Source organism: Neopelma chrysocephalum, unplaced genomic scaffold (genome assembly GCF_003984885.1).
Source record: "Neopelma chrysocephalum unplaced genomic scaffold, ASM398488v2 Primary Assembly neopelma1_59, whole genome shotgun sequence".
NCBI classification, from domain to species: Eukaryota; Metazoa; Chordata; class Aves; order Passeriformes; family Pipridae; genus Neopelma; species Neopelma chrysocephalum.
In genome coordinates, this window is record NW_020897714.1 from 18564015 (window position 1) to 18578029 (window position 14015).

At 51.2% G+C, this 14015-nt stretch overlaps 2 protein-coding genes and 1 long non-coding RNA gene across 7 annotated transcripts in view; 2 read left to right on the top strand and 1 right to left on the bottom strand.

Moving 5' to 3' along the window:
- Positions 1 to 9158, top strand: part of TMEM184B (transmembrane protein 184B) — a 30939-nt gene extending 21781 nt beyond the window's left edge. The window contains exons 6-10 of one of the 2 annotated variants that reach the window (XM_027680251.1): positions 1285 to 1376; positions 1670 to 1839; positions 3732 to 3926; positions 4803 to 4826; positions 5861 to 9158. In XM_027680251.1, the coding sequence (XP_027536052.1) occupies positions 1285 to 1376; positions 1670 to 1839; positions 3732 to 3926; positions 4803 to 4826; positions 5861 to 6102 (723 nt within the window). In that variant the 3' untranslated portion in view covers positions 6103 to 9158. The remainder of the gene's footprint in view (positions 1 to 1284; positions 1377 to 1669; positions 1840 to 3731; positions 3927 to 4802; positions 4827 to 5860) is intronic. The other variant, XM_027680252.1, reaches the window with a different exon arrangement.
- The window catches only part of LOC113966045, a 113907-nt gene that overhangs the window by 82919 nt on the left and 16973 nt on the right, over positions 1 to 14015 (top strand). The window lies entirely within an intron of this gene.
- MAFF (MAF bZIP transcription factor F) lies at positions 10134 to 13569 on the bottom strand. Of its 4 annotated transcripts, none has more exons than XM_027680256.1 (3): positions 13497 to 13569; positions 12243 to 12296; positions 10134 to 12161 (listed from the first exon to the last, which is right to left on the bottom strand). In XM_027680256.1, the coding sequence occupies exons 1-3, from the start codon at positions 13515 to 13517 to the stop codon at positions 11748 to 11750; spliced, it is 489 nt and encodes a 162-aa protein (XP_027536057.1). In that variant the 5' UTR covers positions 13518 to 13569; the 3' UTR covers positions 10134 to 11747. The 4 variants fall into 4 exon arrangements, with proteins under 4 accessions (XP_027536057.1, XP_027536058.1, XP_027536060.1 ...); XM_027680257.1 differs by lacking the exon at positions 13497 to 13569 and adding an exon at positions 13413 to 13475; XM_027680259.1 differs by lacking the exon at positions 13497 to 13569 and adding an exon at positions 12993 to 13019.

Here is a 14015-nt window from a genome sequence, read left to right on the forward strand (position 1 = left end):
TTGCCTGTGGCCCTCCAGCAGTGTGGTGGCTGCAGCGTAAAATCCAAACAGCTTGTTTCCTTTAGGATGTCTTAATTAAGATTCTTTACTGGGCCTGTGTCTGATGACCCTCACACATGGGTCACACACCATCCATGTGCTTCCCATATGCTGTAGCATCTTCTAGGGAAGCAACTAAAAATAGTATGTGGTGGTTTGGATTGCAGGGAAATGGTTAAAACATCCCAGATCGGAAGAAGGGGAAGCTCAGAGGATGGAGTTGTTTACCAATTAGCTTGACCTTTTCCAGTTCACATATTTACAGTGACTCACTAACTGGCATGTGCTGGGGTTTTTAATCTCCTTGAAGTCTTATGACCACTAACAAATTGCATCGTATCCAAAGCAATTATTACTGTTTGGTTTTGCCTTCTTTCTTTACATAGCCCTCCCCACATGTGCACAGGTCAGCACCTGCCAAGGCTCTTCCAGCCTCCTTCAGGGAGACACGGATCGTGTCTTTTCAAGGAAACATTTTTAGGGTCAGAAACCTTCACTCTCTTAGGACTTTGTAGATCAGCATCTCCAGAAAGTTGAAGAATGGGGTGGCTTTGAGAGAACATTTGTCCCAATAGGAGCAGTGATTTATACTGGCAGAATGGATAGAGTTGATCCCAAGTGCCACAGAATCTTTGGGGAGATTCAGTAAAGGTCACATGGATGACAGCAGAACAGCTCTTAGCTTCTGTCTGTCAGCACACATCTCTGTGTATACAAAACACCTTAATATTGTGGCAGCTGTCAGAAGTTCCTCCTCGGAGAACTAAGTTCCCCTTCGATCCAAGGGACCTTCTTGCCTAACTATGACAACTATGGATTGGAGTTTGCTTTCCTTCCCTAGTATGCCTCTGTTAAACTTGCTGTGTCCATACCATAGCACGGTGTGGGATTTTTTGTTTTTCATACAGTTGCCATGCATAAATGTGCTGCAGCACAGCCTGTGAAAAGCAGCTCTGGAAGAGAGGACCCAAGCAGCTTCTAGGAGCAACCCTACAGAGATGGTTTTTTTCCCATTCTGGACAAGTAGATAGCACACATACTGCTTCTGAATCTCCTGTGTCTCCTTTTGGGTGTTGCAGTCATCAAGCACAATTGATTAGGAAGTGGCAGGATCAGACTCCTTGTTGTGCCTGGACCGTGTTGCCTTGCTGAGTTGTCCTAGTGGACACTACATTGTGATGCTGGTTTGGGGACTTGGCCCCTTGCAACTCCTGCCTTATCATTCTTCCTCTCTCATTCCTCTAGGCTACCCTGCAGTTCTGTGTGGTGAAGCCCCTCATGGCAATCAGCACAGTCATCCTTCAGGCCTTCGGCAAGTACCAGGATGGTGACTTTGAGTAAGTTTATTTGTCTGGCATGCAAGACTTGGCTGCCCGTTCTCTGCCTGGCTTTGCATATTGTCCATGTGTGTGCTGGGCCATGGGAAAAGATGGGACAACATGGGCTGATGCACATGAGAAAAGAAGGCAGAGGTAGCCCTCTTAGTTTCAGGTTTTTTCTACCTAGTTTTGGGGGAGGGAATGGGACAGGGAGGCAGGAAGGAAATGGACTCTTTGAACTCCCCAGTGACAGTGGCAAGGGGAAAAGATCATGCTGAAGTTTCAGGCATTCATATATCTTCTCTTTTCAGTGTGACCAGTGGCTACCTCTATGTGACGATCATCTACAACATCTCTGTCAGCCTGGCACTGTATGCCCTCTTCCTTTTCTACTTCGCCACACGTGAGCTACTCAGTCCCTACAGCCCAGTCCTCAAGTTCTTCATGGTGAAGTCTGTCATCTTCCTGTCCTTCTGGCAAGGTGAGCTGCTTTTCCCTTCCCTCGGTAGGCACAAAGAGCTCTCTGCAGGGCCTCAGACACTAGAGTTAATAGAGCAGATGTTGATGAATAGACAGAATGTATTTCTGTATTCTATGTGTTTTATAGTCATTCATTGCTTTTCTCTGGGAAACCTGTTTTGCTCATTTTCATTTTTGTTTCTATGCTCCTGAATCCTCACTATCATTGTGTGTGCATGTGCACACGCATATCTACCTGACAAAATCAGCTGATAGGGTGAAGAGTCCTTTGCATTCCTGGAACAGTCATAAAGCACAATCTGCCAGCATTTTATCTCATGCTGCCATTTTATTGATTAAAACGGCACATCTAAAAATTTTTAGTGCTTTTTTTAGTGCTCTATAAATAAAATTTTAATGGTATGTCTGTGATTTATGTGAAGCAGCAAGCTGGCTGAATGTGGTGTGTGCTGCCACAGACCCACCACTGAGCAAGACATGCAGAATTCATACACATGACGCAGAGGCACATTCAGAAAGTTGAAATTCCACCTAAGCTTAGTGCTTCTTACTAATTGGCTCTAAGCATTTCCCTGTTCAGTGCCCTACTTAGGTTTACTGAGTTGCACTTCAAAGACTAATTGAGTAGGAACTTGGGTGGAATTTAGGCTGTTGGAGTATGGCCCATCCTCCCTGTCTATGGACAAACTAATAAGCGTCTGTTTTATCATCTTGAGCCATTTGGTCACATACTTTCTGTCTTCTTTGGAATTCTTCAGCCACCATGGTTTTGTACAGGGAAAAACCTTTTTCTTGCAGTAGCGTGTCAAAAATACCATATGCTTAAATGAAAAATTCTGTTACTTGAATTTTTGCTCTAGCTAGTCGAAGTGCTGATGTTGCAAAATGTGGAATATGTAAAAATTTTCTTAGGGATGTTCTTTGATGTTTGATCTTTGTATACTTTCAAGTCTAATCAAAAAGAAAAGAGATTTAATCCGTGAAACAGAGAGCAGCTAACAAGCTCTAACGGATGTCCAAATTTGTCTACAGACAAATTACTTGTCTGTAGAATTACCTTGTTAAGGTTTTGGGCTCGATGTGTTTCAGATCTCAGACCTGGGGGGGAGGTTAACAAAGCTTGGGAAGAAGGATGTACCACTGACAGGGGACACAAAGAAGGTAGAATTAACAGACAACTCAGCAACTGTGTTGAATCAGGTCTGACTGGGTAAAAGGTAATTCTGGCAGGGAGAGAGCATGACCACTGACCCAAAAAACCCACTGACTTGAAAGAAAAGAAGGACTGAGCAAGAAGACTAATTGGTATGAGAAGTGAGACAATTGTTAACCAATAGAAGATAAAATATTAATTAATAAGAGAACTAGGAAACTTGTAGCCAAGGAACATTAATGGCTTTGTTTGCTAAAATGTATAAACGGTGAGTTTTGGTAGTCATTGTGCTGGCTTTGTGGATTTCCCCCCCAGCACCCCTTTCTGCACAGAACTGTAAATAAATCAAATACATCGACTGTGTGTGTGGATTGCACACCACGTGAAAGAACCTATTTTAGGACAACACAGATCACAGGAGTGCTTGCAGAAATACCTGACTGCTCTTACCATTTTGGACTTGAATAAGTCCTGCAGCACTTAGTTTCACAGTTTATGCATCAGTTGAGAACAGAAGAGGGTCAGTGTTTGAACATTCTTTGCTTAAGCATATTTATCTCATTTTATTCCTCTTTTGTCTGTTGTACAAGTGACTGTGGGTGGGTGTACGTAGCCTGCTCTGTTTGTAGTTCCTGTGTTGTGGGGTTGCATCTAAGACATACAGCACAAACAGCTGTTCTTGACAGTTACCATGCAATCATATTTTCTGTACATTTACATGAGCTTGTTGCTTTGTTTAGGGATGCTGTTGGCCATCTTGGAAAAGTGTGGTGCCATCCCCAAAATCCACTCTGCTAATGTGTCTGTGGGTGAAGGCACAGTAGCTGCTGGGTATCAAGACTTCATCATTTGTGTGGAGATGTTCTTTGCAGCCATTGCCCTGCGCCATGCCTTCACATACAAGGTGTATGTGGACAAGAGAATTGATGCCCAAGGTAGGAAGTATGCCGGTGCCTATGGCTTGTCTCTTCGGTAGTGAGACTGGGTGGAGACTGGTCCCTCAGGCAGCCAACACACTGATATGACTCCCAACCTGAATGCTTGGAAAATGTCACATCCCCTCCTCCGTGGTGTCTGAACAGATTCATTGTGCAACAGCTCTGTAGGGCAGAAACCTTGCCTGAATTGCACTGTTCCCTTTTCAGTTCCCCAGTATACCACCCACAACAGCTTGTTGCAGACCTGAGGGCTGCAAGAAGTTGCATCGTTTTGGTGGAGTGGGTTTGTCCTTCTTCCTGTCTCACCAAAGGGGAACTCCATTGCTCCAGATTGTGCAACAGACTGAAGGCAAGAGGGATGGGGCCTAAAACGGGCTCTGTTTTGAATCTGGCTTGGGAAAATGAGACTGTGCTTTGGCAATCTGTTTGTCATGGAGGAGGAGGATCTCCCTGTAATGACTTTGTGAGGGTTGGGCTGCGAGAAGTCTTATTCTAGGGAAGAGGAAGGTGGATGTTATCTCTGGGAAAAGGGTGTTTTTGTGCCCAGTCTATGCATGTATATTCAGTGTTTTCCAAATAAAGGGGTTCTTTCCTGCTAGGGGAGATCTGTGATGAGGTGTGGGAAGACAGCAGCCTGTAGATGACCTCTCCATCCCAGCCAGCCCCAGAGGTTTTGGAAGGAGAGTTGTTGCGGTGGGGGGAGACGAGATCTGTGGGTGATGAAAGGGTAAACTGCTGGCAAGTACAAGTGGGGAATGTTTCGGTGGTGGGCCTTGTTCAGTTCTTGTTATTTCCTCTTTCTCTCTGTCTCTGTCTCTCTCTCTCCTCTTCCTTTTATCTCTCCCTTGCTTTGGCCACTGGTCCCTGATGCAGCTGTTCCATCATATGGGCCATACGGTAGGTACAGCATGCTTTGTGTGTTTGTCTCAGTTGGCTTTTAGCTGAGATGCTGTTCTCTCCTGATTCCCAGCTTGCCTACAGCCTGTGCTGTCCCTTGTTCCCCCTTCCTTGTAGGTCTGTAACTCTGCTGCCTCACACAGCTGCTTTAGGGTTGTCTGGATTTTAAGTAGTAAAATGGCTGTGTGGGCAGTGGAGTAACATGCAGCTACAGAGTGTTCCTGTCAGCTGTGCAGGCTCAAAGGAGCTGGTTTGTGCTCTCACCCCAGCCTCCCCTCACTTTTGTAATTGCCCAAGATGATCATCATACTTTGCTTCTCTGGGGAGCTCATCCCCAGGTTTGAGCAGAGCCAGAAACACACACTGGAAATGGAACCTAAAACCCATGAGAAATGGCATTTCCTAGAAGGAGACACTGCCTTCCTCTGTGCTCAGCACTTGAGTGGGACTATCTCCAGCTGTTGCTTCCTTCATAGTATCACTGTGACACCCTCTACACAACGGGTGGTTCTGCCTCTAATACTGCCTGTTCCCCTCCTTTCCCTCCTTTGTGCTGCTTTCCCACTTGTATGGTCTCTTTCCCGTGGACACTTTGATACCATTCAGCAGTGTAATTTCCACTGAGTGGGAATGGCAAATGACATTTCTCCTAGAATTTTTAGAATTTCCTTAGTTTTTGTCTTCTGAAACCCTTTACAGGAGTACCTCCCTACCTGACTGTCTTCATTGCACATTCAAGCCAGCACTTGGTAGCATGTAGTGGAGGTTGTCACTGTGGCTATGTCCCATTCTCATGGTGTGTTCCCCATTTAGTGCTGAGGTGGATTCAGTTGGCTGACAGCGTCTGAATTTAGGAGCACCACTGGTAAAGCCATTTGTGTGGCGTTTCCTCAGCAGCTGCTTAAGGAAGTCTGTAACATACCATCTGCAGGACCTAGGATTGCATGTTCCCTGTTCTCCTTACCTTCACGTTCAGGGGCATGGAGGAAGGCAGCAGTGTTCCTCACTTGTCCCTCCCTGTCTTACCCAAACAGGTCGCTGTGCTCCCATGAAGAGCATCTCCAGCAGCCTCAAGGAGACCATGAACCCTCATGACATTGTCCAAGATGCGATCCACAACTTCTCCCCAGCCTACCAGCAGTACACCCAGCAGTCAACGCTGGAGCACGGTCCACCCTGGCGCAATGGGAGTCACGTTATCTCGCGCTCCCACAGCTGCTCCGGTGCCCGTGACAACGAGAAGACCCTCTTGCTGAGCTCTGACGATGAATTCTAGGAGGGGAAACTGCCAGCACAGGCTGTCAATTTCCTCCCTTTTTTTTTTTATAATTTATTAAAGCAGAAACACACAAGTCATATCACTTCCTAGAGAGTACAGATTGCAGAAGTGTGGGCACTTCCCATTAGCTTTTGTGGGTATGGACATGATGAGCAGCGTGGAGGTGGTGGAATGGCCAGGACTCTATTCTCGAGCCCATTCCTTACAGCAGCAATCAAATTAATTGAAGCAAAGCTCCAGGGTTTGGGGCTCTGGCTTCCCACACCTGCCCAGCTTGGTGTGGAGCGTCACTGGCCAGAGCCTGGAGTTGTGGCCAAAAATGTTTTTGGGTTTTTTTCCAACAGGACAACCCGACTCCTTTGTATTTTTTGTCCCGAATGGTTGATGTAGGCACAGTTTTCTCCCCAACTCTCTGGTACTAACATCTCTGTGATCCTTGGGAAATGGGATTGGGATGCAGCGATAAGCATTCCTGAGGATCAGACCAGAGACTGGTCTATATAGCCATTGCCTTTAATGCTAAGTAAGGAATATCTGCCCCCATCCTCCCGAGCACCTTGTTTTGAGCCCTGGAGTCACTTGAGTGAGTGAGGGGGAAAAGGACAGGACTTTTTTCCTTTTCTTTGGCTCCCTACATCCCCTGATCACCATCAAAGCTGATGCTTGTTCAGGCTCAGTGGGGATGGAATTGCTTTCTCACAAGGATGGAGTTTTCTAGTCACTAAGTGTCCAAGCTTCCCATCTCCCCTGTGTTCCTGTGGCTAGAAGCCTCCCTGGAGCATGTCTCCGGCTAAGAAGACGGAGGACTGCCCGTGATAGGTGGTGGAAATTTGTAGAGCTCTGGCCCCTTCACTCCTCTTTGGGAAGGGAAGATATGTAAACACAAAAACAGTTTTTTGTTTTTGTTTCCTGTCCCCCAGCATCACAGCTGCCCCTTTTAAAGGTATGGGTTGCATCAGGTAGCTGCCAGAGCAGGTCCTGGTCTCTCATAGGTATCTCTCCCCATGCTTGTTATCACTGACTTTCCCTGTGAGCTGCACAAATTTTGCTCTTAGGCTGGAATATTCAGAAAGGAATGTTGCACATTCCTTTGTTTTTTATCTCTGTAGCTGTTCTGGGCCAAACTGGAGCAGACTTGAAACCTGACATGACCTGGCTGGTTGAAATTGTCCCTTTTATTCTCCCAGGCAGCAGTTGCTGCTACTGCTGCTGCACACTTCACAGACCCTGCTGCAACTCAGTGCTATCAAGGGTGGAACCGGCATCCATGAAAGGGGAGAAGCTTTCCCTTGCTACTGTTGGGTTTCGGATGGGTCCGTGGGTACTTAGTAGAGCCACAACAGAAGTGATCCCTTTGTAGATCTATCCAGGGACCAGAAAATGCCTCTTGCTTACTTAAAATTATCTAGGGGAAGAGTGGGCAGCATGCTCAAGTGCTACAGATCAGATGCTCCTACCTGCAAGCAGGAAGCAGAACAGAGATTGGAGCGAGCTGCTGTGTTCTTCTCAGCTGTAGTTTCTCCGTTCCTCTCCCACTTGCCTTCCCTGCCATCAGCAGACCTGTGTGGTTCCACACTGCCCCTCGTTGCTCTGCTAGGAGCACTGGAGGCTGGTTTACTGCCTTCAGGTTACCTCTCTGCTTGTTTCCTAATCCATCTGCTTGTTTGTTCAGTGTCTCAGAAGTGACAGTGAGTGAAGAGCGTCTCATTTCCTCAGCACCCCTGCCCAAGCTGGGCAAAAGGGCTTAAAGAGAGGCAGGTTTGCTCCCTGCTGTGAGAATAAGATTAGGGAAGGGCTTAAGGACAATGTCTCCTTCTGGACTTGTGTCTGGGGGGATGGTGAATCAGGTGGGAGCAACAGTGCTGACTGTTGAGGGAGCTGGAGGCAGGATCAGTGGATCCAGCAGCTTCTGTGCTGTTGGATTTCCCCATTTGCACACATCCTGCAATACCATGCTGTTAGTTACTGCTTTTCCTAAGTCAGTGTCTGCTTAAATGGACATGCAAATACACTCTGCCAGGCTTTGTGTGGGCTTGGTGTAAAACTTCCTATGCATAAGCTGCCTGGAAACCAGGGCTGAAGATTGAATGGGTTTTCCTTCTGTCCTCTATGGCTTTGATTAATAGTCCTTTAAACGTGAGGTATTTATGTTAAAGTTGCCCTCTCTCTTAGGAAAGTAGGGTGTAGGACATGATCCTACCCTCCCCTTTCTTTGCATTTGCAGGTCTTGCACCACTTGGTGACTGTTCCCAATCTTTGTTGCACTTGGGTGGCCAAAATCCAAAATCTCAGTTATTGCCTCATTGAGCATGAAGGTGGTCCAGGCTTGGAGAAGCGTTTCTTACAACTTACTTTGAAATGTCTCCTGCATATATATGCTGTGCAGAGGATCTGGATATTCTCAAAGCATCCTTTATGTAGTGGTTTCAATATAATCCTTTCGCACCAGCTGCCTTCGGAGAAGCCTGATGAAGAACTAGTGCCCAAACAACAGCCAGCTGCCCTGCTTTATAATATTATATACGTATATATTTTTTAACACCACACAAAATCATCCAGCACAGAGCTTGCTGCTCTCCCTCACGACAGGCAAGTGCCAGAGCAAGGATTGGCTCTGAAGCCACTTTGGCTTGGAGGAGCAAATATAAGATTCAGAGCTTGAAACCAAGAAGGCCAAGGTATCTGTGGTCTTGCAGGTCTGCTCATGGTAGCCCAGGGCCCCAAGAAATGTGTCCGTTCCAGGAGTAGGCCCTTGGAGCTGCTCTCCCTCACCTGCTTCCGCTCTTCTTCCTTCCTTCCTTTTTGTTTACCATGTAACATACCCATGGGATTTGTTTATTATTTTTCCATATAGAGTAGTTCTTTGTATATAAATGACTGAAAAAAAAGTATGATAAATAAGACAGAGTCACCTAGTTTTGTACCTATTGTGTTTAACTGATGTGAGCTCAGCGACAAGCCGCTCTCTCTATTTTGGTCTTTGTGACGTTATACTCCGCAGAAATGAGCAAATATGATGACAAATAAAAAATATAGAGATAATATAGATTGTACTTAAACTGCCTCTGCGTGGTGTTGTCTGGGTGACTTCTCTGAGCTGATTTTAAGTTTTTGCTCATTGCAGGGACTGATGCTTGGTGGATCAGGATGTTTTGTCCTCAGGAGGAAAGGTCCAGGTGTCTGTAGGAGCTGATGGAGCGGCATTACTACAGCACTCTGGGCTGAGACACCACTTATGGCTCAAGGCATGTGTCAAAAACCTGTAGAAATGAGTCCTACCTTGGGTGCTCAGTGAGAAACACCTGTGGGAGAGAGGGGGCTGCTCTCTGACATGGGCCCATACAAACAGTGACTCTGGGCTTTTCTTCCACGAGCAGCCTTGGGGCCGGGGCAGAAAGTGGCAGAGGGAATGGGAATGTTAAACCCCCAAAACATCCTGAGTGCTGCAACCTGCTGGGGACCAGGCCCACCTGGGCATCAGGGGAACATGCTCATCACTTCCACCTCAGCTCTGAGGAAAGGTGATTTTCCACACAAGGAGGTCAGGCTTCAACTCTGGGTAAGGTGCCTGCAACAGTTCCTTCCCCTTCTGCTATCCACAGAGACAAGCTCACTCCTTTCCTACTCGCTGTTCCTAAGTCAGGCAGTGAGGTCACTTGGCAGGGAAGATTGTGGGCAGAGCTGCTCTGATTGTACCTGCCTCTCCTCCTGCATCCAGTCCAAGGGCAGCCCAGAGGGAATTTTTCTAGTGAAAAGCATTATTTTTCCTAGGAAAATATTGAGCACAGCTGAACTGCTCCTGCAGTGATTTGGGGAGTGATGTTCAGCATTAAGCTTGCTTTCCAAGCCCCTTTCTTTCAGGGACTATAAATCTGTCTTTATTCTAAAGGGTCATGAGTGGTCCCCATCTCATTTTTTGGGCACGTTCTTGAACACGTCCTGCAGCAAAGCTAGAGGGAGCTAGAAAATCTGGTCTCACTGAAACACAGCTCTGTCCCAAGTTCAAGAACGACTAAACACACTCTCCCTGTGGAAAAAAAAGAACTTGCTTTATTTGTAAAGTCTACAAAATACAGAGAAGTCGGGTAGGACACATACTGTAAGTCAGAAAATAAATAAGTTTTTTTTTGCTCTATATAAGTATAAGATAAAATGTGATTTGCATATATAAAATATAAAGTACGGCTCTGTACCAACATCCTGGCTGTGCCGAGAGGCGGAATGGCAAAGAGGACGTGAAAATAACTTATGTTCGTGCAATAAATAAACCCAAGGGGAGTTGGGGTGGGGGGATGCTCACCACAGTGCCCCTCCATGAGTGGCAGGCACCTCTCTCTGGGGAGGGATGGAGGCTGCAGCCAAAAGTGGCTGGCGTGGCAATACCCAGGCAGGGGCAGAACAGAGGGGCAGGGGAATCATCCACAGCAGCAGATGCCAAGACAGGTCTGCCTCCTGTTACCTCCCCTGTGCTGCCCATATTTAGCAAACCCAGCTCTTCCCCAGCATTTCAGCCTGCCAAAGAGCCCGTTGTCCCACACCAGTGTCCAAGCTGGAGGAAAACCAAAGGGAGGAGCCTACCTGCCTGCTAGGCAGCTCCCAGGAGCTCTCTATCCCTCCTTCCCACCTCCTGCACCTCCGCCCCTCTCTCTGCCTCCGCAGCTCTGTCTCTCAAGGGCCAGAAGCACCTTTCCATGGGCTTTGTAGGCGGTGGGGCACTGGGGAGCGCTTGGTGGGGCTGTACAAGCTGGCCTGTGCTGAGCAAAACAGTGTTTATCTCTGCTCCAGCTGCCTCCGCTTCCTTCCTGCCAGTGCTGCTGCATTTCAGAGACACCCAGCCAGGCTGAGTGTCCCGTCAGCAGGAAGAGGCGTGAAGGATGTGCGTGATAGGGAAAGATAAAACAGCACCACTGCTTCTCCCCTTTGTGGAAAACAGCCTAGGTTGACCCACTCATGTCCCCCAGCTCTCCCCTGCCCAAGGGACCCTGAATCACTGTCACCTCTGGGGTCCCCCTGCACCACAAGCTGCCACAGTGCTTTCCCATTCCATTCACCCATACCAGACATCAACCTGCAGCCACTTTCTCTCCCGCCTTGACCTACCAACCTTCCCTTGTCATTTCCATCCCCAGAGACTCCAGCCATGCTGCCACCTCCCTCCCTGCTCCAGCCATGGTCCAAGTTGCATGCCCAAAGCTGATATCCCTCTCTTATGCCTTCTTCCCCTGCACTGCAAAACCTCTCTCCCCTCCTTTTCCTCTCTGGCTCCTGGGACTGCCTGGCCTGCATTCAGCTCTCCCATACCCTCTCCCTAAAAGGAGGCACCTGGTGTTTTCCCGCCAGCTTGGAGCCATGGGATCCTTCCCCACTGCTGCCTGCGTGGGTTTGCTCTCTCTTGTCTGCACCCCCAGGAGAGGAGGGGGGGAGGGGGCTGTTGGGGCCATCAGTGGGGTCATGTCCTCTACTTCAGCACCCACACTGCAGCAGCCCTCCCCACCTAGGGGAGCTGGAGGTCAAGGGAGAGGAGAAGGAGGATTTTGGGTTTAAGTCCCAGCAGAGAGGAGGCTGAGGAAGGGCTGGGAGGCAATTCATGGGGGGAGGTGCCCCAGGGAGGTCTGTGCCCAGCCGGGGGATGGAGGCCAGCACTAGGAGTAGGCAGCCTGGTTGGTGCCGGACTTGACGATGGTGATGACACTGGCGGTGGCCACCTTGGCAGTGGGCCCATGAGTGGCCACGGTGCGGGCAAAGCCCTGCAGGGCCTCGTACTTGCCACGGAGAGTGTCGAGCTCCAGGCGCATGGCAGCGTTCTCCCGGGCCAGCTTGTCCACCTCCCACTCCAGCTCCATCTTCTGTTTCTGCAGCTCTTCCTTCTGGCAGACACGCTTCACCCGGCAGCTGGCAGCGTAACCCCGGTTCTTCAGTGTCCGACGGCGCTGCTTCAGCCTCGCCACCTCCTCCTTGGAGAGGCCCCGCAGGTGGTGGTTGAGCTCCCGCACTGACAGCCCCATCAGCTCCTCATCCGACAGCAGCGGCGTGTTTTCCCCCAGCTCCCGCTTCACCTGCCGGAGAGAGGGGCGGTTGCCTGAGGCACCCCAAACCAGCCCCCTCCCTCCCAACCCCCTGTTCCCACTGGCACTCACCTTCAAGGCCTTGCTGGAGAGCCCGTCTGCAGCCATCGTTCCCTCACGCTGGCCCTGTTGAGCAGCCAGGAGAAAAGCTGGTTACAGCCAGCTCCATGGCCCTCACCACGGAACAGAGGACACCGGCCCTGCTGGTCCCCTGCCCACTGCCCACATGCCCCCCCACTCTGGGCCTTATGACTCATTCCACTGGTTTATGAAAAGTACGTAGTAATAATATTAATAGCAGCGATGACTACAAGCAATAATAATAATAGAGGAAGGCGGGACCTCCCATCCCTTCTTCATCCCATTCCGAGATGGTGGGGATGCTGCTCTGCCCAGGGTACCCAAAACGCCCCAGCCGGCTGCTGGGAGGCCAAGGCTTCCCCGCGGGGAGGAAGCCCGGGAGGGATCCGCTCGAGGTTGAAGGGAAAGTAAAAGTAGCAGACCCACAGAGCGACACCGTGACGAGGCCACCCAGCCGGGACCCGCGCGGAGGTGCCGCCCCTCCACCCCTTTGGCCCGGCGGGCGAGGGCACCGCGGTTGCCGGTCCAAGGGTCGGGCATCCACACGCTCGGGGGACGAAGGGTCGGGGCCACGCAGGTGGGCGGGCGAGAAGTGCCCTCCCCGTGATTCAGCAGCACAGGGAGAAAGTCACCGAAGCGGCGCCTGTCCCCTCGTCGGTGTCCGGTTCCTCCCCGTCCCGGGGCGCGGAGAGTGGGAAGAGGTTCGGGACCCCAGGCTGCAGTCCAGGAGCCTCTCCCCACCTCGGGGAGCTCCGTCCTCGTCAGGGGAGCCCGCAGAGGGGCGAGTGGGGCCGGGGCAGGGCAGGGAACGCCCCGCGAGGGATGAGGGGCTGGAGGGGGGCGGCGGGGAAGGTGGAGCCGGGGCGGCTGGAAGCTGATGCAATCCGGGCCGGGGAGCCGCCGCCGGAGCAGGGGGAACGGCGGCAGATCCCCCCAAGGCGGTGGCTAGGACTTGGGAGGAAAGCGCGGACAGCGCCGAGCGCGGACCCCCCCACCCCCCGAACCCGTCCGATCCCGTCCCAGCCCCAGCCCCGGTCCCCGCCCTCGGCGTACGCAAAGCGGCCTCCAGCCGGTGTCTGACCCCGCCGTCCCCCTGTCCCGGCCGCCCCGCAGGGGGAGAAGCAGAGCGAGGAGCGGGGAGGCCGCCCGGCCGGCGCTCACCTGGCGGCTGCGGCGGTGCCGCGGGGCCGGTGCCGGTCGGGGCGTCGGGCGGCGGCTCCAGCCCCGCTCCCCAAGATTACTCACCCGCGGATTCTTTTCATTCATAAAAACACAGTCATGCGGTGACGTCACCCCGCCGCGCCCCCTCCCCGCCGCCGCCGCGCTGGGCGGCCGCTGCTCTTAAAGCGGCCGCTGCCTCAAGAGAGCCCGGGCGTGACCGCCCTCGTGGCGCACTGCCAGCGTATTAAACACGTCGCGTTACGAACGCAGCCAAGCTCCAACAGTGCCGCTTATAACCCTAATTCGAGGACTACGCACGGCCGGTGAACGACCGTGCCGGGCGCAGAATGTCGCACCGCAATGGGCCGCTGCCGCTTTAAGGGGCGCGGCTCCGCCCCTGCCGTCCCACCCCTCACAAAGATGGCGCCTCCCGCCCTTCCGCCCTCCTCTCTTCGGGAAAGCGGCGGGTGTGGCGCGTACCCCGCCTCCACGGCCCCGCCCCGGCAGCGGCGCCGCTGATTGGCCCGTCTAGGGGGTGGTGCCACTGATTGGCCCGTCCCGGGGGGGCGGCACCGCTGATTAGCCCGTCCCGGGGGGCGGTGC